This window comes from Centruroides sculpturatus, unplaced genomic scaffold (genome assembly GCF_000671375.1).
Source record: "Centruroides sculpturatus isolate CEXI.00-Female unplaced genomic scaffold, Cexi_2.0 scaffold142, whole genome shotgun sequence".
Taxonomy (NCBI): domain Eukaryota; kingdom Metazoa; phylum Arthropoda; class Arachnida; order Scorpiones; family Buthidae; genus Centruroides; species Centruroides sculpturatus.
This window is the reverse complement of record NW_019384352.1, coordinates 734,153-742,395: the sequence shown is the minus strand read 5'-3', so window position 1 is coordinate 742,395 and position 8,243 is coordinate 734,153. Positions and strand designations below refer to the sequence as shown.

At 30.3% G+C, this 8,243-nt stretch overlaps 1 protein-coding gene across 1 annotated transcript; it reads left to right on the top strand.

The window, feature by feature from the left end:
• The first annotated feature begins 332 nt into the window (after positions 1 to 332).
• Positions 333 to 2,191, top strand: LOC111638018. The gene is made up of 3 exons (XM_023383644.1): positions 333 to 424; positions 530 to 627; positions 1,647 to 2,191. Exons 1-3 carry the CDS (start codon positions 391 to 393, stop codon positions 2,079 to 2,081), a joined length of 567 nt encoding a protein of 188 aa, XP_023239412.1. The 5' UTR covers positions 333 to 390; the 3' UTR covers positions 2,082 to 2,191.
• Positions 2,192 to 8,243: the final 6,052 nt, after the last annotated feature.

Below are 8,243 nucleotides of genomic sequence, written 5' to 3'. Positions count from 1 at the left end.
TAAAACGAATGTCTTCTTTTTCGTCTTAAAATCTTGTTTAGTTCTGTTAACGAAGGGTTCAAAATTTAAAGAATGTATATAATTTCTTTCAAAAATTTTAAAAAGACTGCTTACTCGAGGATAAATTTTAAATATTTCAAATGTTGTCAAAATTTAAATAAAAAATTTATAATTTTATTTTTTAACTTTAAAAATGTTTTGAAAAAAAAACGTGTGTGGAATTAACTGGAACAGATGCAAATATCGCGCTGTACAGTACATTTATGTGACGTCAGACTTTACTTGTATATGTTGAAACATACAAATCAGAGTCGTAGAAAATAATTCGTCAGTTGTAATTGAAGTTGCAAATTACGCATTCTCTTCTGCTGTTCACTTGCAAGTAGAATCATGACGAAGTTCTTGCTGCCGTTTTTCATTTTAAGTACTTATTCATTCATTTTCTATTACCGATTAGTAAAATTTGTTCTCTCTGAATATTTTTTTGGCAATGAATTTATTGTAAAATTTTCTTAAAATTTTCTTTTAGGTTTAATTCCAAATCAACCCAGAAATTGTGCGTTGGGTTTGATTAATAAAGATATTTCACTTTCTACATTGATTGAAAAGCTTGAAGCAATACCTTCTGTAAGTAAAAACTCTTCTTTAACGCAAATAATTAATTGTATATTCTGTTTCAGTACGTATTACTGTTAGTTGTTATACACCCTTGGACTCGGTTTATACTTCGTATTTCTTGAGCTAGAACATTTACGTACTAAATATCGTATAAATAGTCATTTTTTGTGCCTGGACGATTAAGTCATATTTCTTACAATAACGTAATTAAAGTGTCTTTGTAATAACGACAATTTAGTCTATATAAATAACAACAACTCAAAGCCCGAATAGTAAATAATAAATTACCAACCGATCGCCTAAATATCTGGCTATAATTAAATGATTAGAATAAAGTAATTTGACATTAGAGGTAAACGTTAGGCGCCATCTCTTAAGTGAATTAATAATTAAAATTAAATAAATAAATTATTAAATAAATTTTAGAACCTTCTGGAATAATGTCAAATTACTTTATTCTAATCATTTAATTACATAGTATAGCCCGATATTTAGGCGATCGGTTGGTAATTAACAATTTAATGGGAAAATTTTTTCATTGAATTCTTAATTCTGCTTTAATTTTTAAATATTTATTATTATTTTTGTAATGCAAGATTTTAATAAAGGTTTTTGGGGATTTTTGAATGTAATTTTGTCGTGATCGAGATGGGACGTTAAAGGAAGTAACTTCTCTCGTACGAAATTAATTAGAACAATCATTACTTCCCATTAATTTAGAAAATGCGTTAGTAATTAAGAAATTTACGATTCGTTTTTAATTGTACTTTACGTGTTGTAAGGTGAATCAAATAGATTTTTCTATAGGCTTTTTTTAACAGTTGATACATCATTATTATTCATTAAGTAATTGTAATTTTTAATTAATGTCCTTACAATATCAATGGCCTCTATTTTTCGGTAAATTTTTATTGTAAGATACGTTTAATGTTGACAATTCTCTCCATTAACTAGAAATTTTACGCACAAATCTTGAAAAGTAATTAGAGATTCTCTTTTCAAATTTCAATCTTTCTTGATATTTTCAGAATATAACCACCGGGTTACTGATATGTCTGAATTCGAGTACGGCTCCTTCACTCGGCTGTGAAAATGAAATAAACAACGGAAGTACAATAATGTGGTGCCTGCTAAAGAAATTTTGTTACGAGGAAAATAAGCCTAATGTAATCAATGTGGTAAAATGTCTTTCAACACTATTTGGAGTTATTGTATACGATTTATCAAAAGAGGTTTTCGATGCATATGTAAACAAAGTATACATATGTGTTAATGGTATTTACACCAATATCCGTACCGGAGTGACCAATTGTGATTTGATCTATGGCGGTCTGTCATTAAATATTCAATCTGCTTTGAATAATCTAAATAAGAATCTTATCTATAGTACAGTAAGCAATTTGGTAACGTTATTGAAAATTCTTAGTGGAAATATGAAATTAGAATGTACCTTTTCACGTTAATTAATATATCGAAGTATTCTTGATATAAATTTATGAAAATGCAATACAGTGTTTCTCAACGGGGGCGATATCGCCCCCTGTGAGCGTTTTTCCATGTTCAGGAAGCGATTAGTAACAAATTATATTTTGGGGGGCGAAAAAACAATTTTCTGGGCGATATAGTAAAACACAATATTAAGAATAATTAGATATTTTATTCGTTATATCGTACAATAATTAAACAAATAAAATTATATAGTCACTACTCTATTCGATGCAGTACGAATTTGGCATTAGCCTTGCCCCTCGGTATCGAAATTTTGTAGTGAAGGGGGCGATACTGAGTAACGGTTTTATTGAAGGGGGCGACGATTTTTTAGAGGTTGAGAACCACTGATGTAATAAAATATACATTAAATTTGATTGCATACAAATATGGATTTCTGGCTGATTTCATTCTTTTCCAAACAAACATTGATATACCTCTTTGAGAATTATCTTAATCGGCTAAAATTTTTTTATGTCGCGTTCAACACTGCAATATCCACACGCGATATGGCAATATATGACATATATTGCCACATTCACAATATAGCACAAAGAGAAACAGTTGTTTTAGCTTAAATGCATTTTTACATTCTAGTTGTTGCATGAGTTCATGAAAGTCTGTGCAGAGCTCATTCAATCAGCCGCATGCGTGTTCCCACTTTTCGAGACTCGAAAACAAAATATAGTGTAAGCAGACGAGAACGCCCCTCGAGTCGAGAATTCCGTATTATTTCGGAAACACAGAAAACCGTTCTACCTTGACACGTTTCCTCGCCCGTCAGCTGCATCTGATATGGGTCGTAGAGATAAAGTATCGAGGAGAAAAAGAAAAAAATAAAGAAACCCAGAAGCAATTTACCGAAAAAAATTATTAACGACAACGAACAACTATTTATTGAGATATTACCACAATTTTAATAATTTTTTCATTTAAAGTATATGCTGTCCACATCAAATTAGTAATGTCTTTTCTATCTACATCGTTTTTTTTCCTGTAGCAATACAGTCGTGCCGGCCTTCGAGAAGAAAATGTTTGAATTGCAATAACGTAACTTCCGGTTTTCCTCGGAACATCCTATATAGCCTCCCTCACTTCTTTTAAATCTTGTTTGTTTATTAATTTACGGCAACACAACACAACACAAATTATAAGTAATATTATAAAGAAATTTTAAATAAAAAGCACACCGTGAAAATCCATATACATCACATCTATTAGATACGCCACGGAATCTAAATCGATGATCTCTCGCTTGGAGCATACATTCACTCATACATTTTTGTCTTGGATGTCGCGATGAATGACACCCAGTTGGGGCATGCGACTGTAACTTCCACAACCTGTCTAAATAACATCAGGACAAGCTTCTTGGCAAAAGTAATCCTTCTGGTTAATTCTGTCTTTTAATTTTCCATCTAGATTTTTGTCAAAATACAAATTCTTTTGCGTTTTGACTAAACTAAAACACACTTCAATTTTACGGCTCGAAAACGTCGCCGTACATATTTATTGTTTGTAACAGTTTTTAGAGTTGATATAATTGTTTATTGTAATTTTCAGCGAATAAGCAAGCCAATAACATTGCCCGTTTCATTTAAAACGAATGACGTCAGTTTTTTGCTTATCCGACTGTGTTAAAGTTAAATTACATAGCAATACCTCACTGGATACGATTTAATTTAAGTAATTTTTATCTCAGCCAACGTTAGCCTCTTTATCCTCATATTTTCGATTATTTGTTTAAATAGATTTTAAAATATTTACGTAGGCATTTACTTAAAAATAATGTTTACAAATTATTTTTATTCTTATGATAATCCAGACTTTCTTTACTTTTCTATTACTTATCTTAGCAGACGATGTACACGATTTCTTAATAGTATTCCTGCGGACAAGATATACTAGAATAAGGTAATAGACAAGGATAGAAATTCGACATTACAAATAATTGTGCTGACCCCGATCAAGTATAATTACTTACTTACTTCATGATTAAAACATTCTAAAAATAATTAAGCAATGTACCGATTGCATTAAATCATCGAAATACTCTATATTAATTATATTTTACTAGTCCTACATTTACCTGTTAAACATCATCTTTATTATTATTTAATAATTGTTTATAAGATATAAACGATGTCTTTATTCATGAAGATTTGCTTCTTTTTTATAATTCTAAATAACACTTTCTCATCTCGCTTCCTGTAAGTGAAACGTTGTACACAAATCTACTTACTATTAAAAATGAGCAGAGTTCAAACATGGATGACACTGAAGAAATTAATAGATATAAAAATTATAGAAGATATAGAAATAATTCAAAAGCTCATTTCGGAAATTAAAGCGAAGAGAAAGATCGAAGGTCTAAAAAGTGGACACATAAACAGGGATATACGTAAACAAGAAACCACCCATGTTTGATACAAGTGCAATAAATGACATCATAATTGTCGGATACTGTTCAGCGATGTCTGCCATCTTCATAATCGGATTCTTTATCCTCATCAAATCGAATAAGCGCATGGTAAAAACTGTGGCATCTCCCGAAGACACCATCAGATGACAGAGACGAATTAGTAAATTGCAAGCAGAAAAGATGAAATCGAAAAGCATCGTCCATACTGAACCTCCATCATCTATACAAATACCATTGAATTCTATAAAGAAACAACAAGATAATCAAGGTTAAAAATTTGCATGAAGGACGAAGACATAACGCGTAAGAAAGATACGAGTATTAAACGTTTAAGAAATTATTTATTTATAATTAAAAAGGGAATTTATATGCACAGAAATGTTATAAACTATGCAGTTAGATATGTGAAATTATGAAACAATAATTCCCAAGAATGCAGGAATATGCATGATATTACAAAAGATAAAACTGTCTCTTTATTAAAATTATTATAATTATAAACATTTAACAAGAATGTTAATCTGAAGAGTAAATTTACATCTATTATAAATGTTGTTGGTACGCTGAAATTTCGTGTTCAGTAAACTCTGATTTCATTGCATTAATGACTTTAACGACTTTTATTTTGAAGTTAAACATATTTCAAATTTTTCCAATTAATCTGTTTCTATGAACACAAAATAATATTTGAGTCAGTATTTACGAAAGTTTAACTCCCATATTCAGCTTTAGTTTGACAAATCACCACTATTGTATTATGATCGGATTAGGTCGAATTATACGAATATATGTCATATTATGTAAAAAATGTGATTATCTATCATTTTCTGAGGTGGCATGATTTATACAACAGTCTGCTATCGAAGCAAAAGGCAATAACTTTGAATCGAGTTGAAGGAGGCTGTGCAAATATAAAAAGGGTGAACGTATGCAAAAAACGGCTCGTTATTCATTTATAATGTACAGTACTTTATTGTAAAAGAAAGATACAGTATTTTGTTCGATTTATCAGTTTTTTACACTAAAATGAGTCAGTGATAAACTCCACACAAATTTCCACAGAAGGAAGCTCGAAAATTCCCTTATGATCAGATGTATCCAGAATAAATGAGATTATGTATTTTATACGAAGTACTCACAATATCTAGAAATTAGTTAGAACAGCTACTGGCAGAAAATTGAAAACTGAAATGTGTATAATATGCTTTTAGTTTTAAAAGGATCCACTTAGTTTTTTTATTCTTGGACTTCGAACTCAAATGAGAGTTATAAATAAACACTTGGCTTTATTTCCATCACTTTTTAGTTGATACGTGACAACAGCACGTTTCGGGCATAAAGCCCCTCATCAGTCAACTAAAAGATACAATTTTTAAAAATATTACATAAAATATCTAGTAAAACAGAATTAAAATAATGTATATTTCTTACCATATTCATTTTTAATCTGTTATACATACAAAGTCTTAACCCAAAAGACACACACAACTTATTTTACAATAAGTGGAGTAATTTCATTAGAATTTGCTAGAAATGATCTTTTACATATTTGACAATATCCAGGAATCTTAGACATAATCACATATATATCTCGGAAGAGAAATAGACAATTTTTTACATTATTGTTTTTTAACCGTATCAGCGTTACATACTGCATTGCAGTTTTTGTACTGATTTGCATATTACAAAGAAAGATATTATTAATATTAACAACAGCGTAATCTTTATAGATAATTACAATCGACAATAAATGTATATTGTGTGTATTATAATATTTTCATCTAGTTCTCATTTATTTTTACACTTAAATTTTAATTGACATAATTTTTGTCTGTTAAAATTGAGACGCTTTCTTTAAATTTTCTATTATACATATTTTTCTCTTCGTATAGGATTTTAACATTATTTTTATCTATATCTATAAACAATGGTCATAAAAAACAGAGTTTAGTCGATTATATTTGAAAACTGCAATATGTTCTTTTACTCAGTTTGCGTTTAGTTTCTCCTATATAGTAGTTAGTTGTATTAGAGGTACACCGGTATTTTATACACTACGTTCTTTGTTTCTTGTTCTTTATTATGTACTTTATTAGGTTTTATTACTCTTAATCTATTTTCTAATGTTTCGTATTTTGGGGCTAGTTTTGCGTTTATATTTTGTAAATCTTTGTTGATATTCTCATATAGTCCTTTTATATATGGAAAACGGATATATTAGTTTATAAATATATCAGTTTAGTTTGTATTATGTAAATGTCACGGCACGCCACTTGTATAACGTAGGTTTCGAGTAACGGACTCTGCGAACAACGGACTTTTTGTTTGGCCGTTACGTGACTCCAGCAAACTGGCCTCGAATAAGTGCGAATGATGTTTCCACTATTTTGCCGTTGCCAATGACAATCTGCTATTTTTGTAATATATTAGTATTATTAGAATATATTATCAGTATATCTGAAGTACAGAGCTCCCGTTGGGATTCGGCTTACTCCCTTGTTTATTACGTACATCACCTCAGTGCAGGGTATTTACATTTACATTTATTCAAGTGTTGCGCAGATCATGGCTTCTAAAAAAAACAGAAAGGTGATTTCAATTAGAACAATGCAAGAAATCATCAGAAGGAATGAAAGTTGATAAAATCTTTCTTGTCAAATGGGGAGAGATTCAGGAATTTACCTACACTCATTATCCAAACAGAGCTGAGGACAACAGGATCAATGACATTCTTGCCCCTCAGTGGCGTGCCGTGACATTTGATGATAGGAAAGCTGTGTTTCTGTAACAAGCTGACTTCCAGGGGCAATCAGTTAATTCTTTAAATGTATTTTTAATAGATTATTTATCTGACGTAATTAATAAATAAACAAGTTCAATATAATTACCTCTGTTATTAGATTCACTAGATTCGCTATGCCTTCTAAATACCGATTCTTGCTTTGATAAAAACATATAACATCTATTAATTTAAATATATCTATTAGCCGTAACTATCTCGTTATAATTTTCAATATTTATTTTATACTAGCTTACCCGTCGCGCATTGCTGCGATCTCAGAAGAGATGAAATTCAAGCAAACTCGTTATAATAAAATTAAATTTTCATTTTATCATTTTTATTGAAATATATTATTATTATTCGTTTTCATCGGGAAAACATTTCAAAGTGTCGTTTCAATTCTATTTATTTATTGGAGTGCTCGTGGATACACGATATTTTTTGTTTTTTCGTCTGGTGCGTACACGAATAATTCGGAAGGTTTTCCGACGCGTGAGCTGGCCACATACAGTTGTCCATGCGAGAAGCACGGATTCTCCAAATTTAGCCCACACACTTGCAGCGATTGTCAAAAGCGCGATATTCCCCATTTATATATATATTTTTAAATCCTTTATAATTTTAATTATTTAATTGCTCCTTCCTCTCTTCCTTGGCATGTTGGGAAATTTCTGATAGTTAGATAATAAACCGTTTTATTGTAATTTGTCTTTTTAAATTATTTCGAGTCGATATTAAAATTTGAAAAAGGGCGATACCTAGATCGGTAAAATAGGCGAATTTCTTCCTACAACTTCGGTCGTTGTTCGGGGTACAGTTAAGATTTTAACGAAGTTCGAGCGAAAACATAATTAGCAAAAAAAGTCGAAATAAAGTGATTAAACAAAAATGATTACAAATATCGTAAATAACAGTTCACAAATGCATATATAG

Coding starts and splice junctions, on each gene's coding strand:
- LOC111638018 (XM_023383644.1), top strand. CDS start 391: ATGACGAAGTTCTTGCTGCCGTTTTTCATTTTAA. Junction 425..529: donor GCTGCCGTTTTTCATTTTAA/GTACTTATTCAT, acceptor ATTTTCTTTTAG/GTTTAATTCCAAATCAACCC. Junction 628..1,646: donor AGCTTGAAGCAATACCTTCT/GTAAGTAAAAAC, acceptor TGATATTTTCAG/AATATAACCACCGGGTTACT.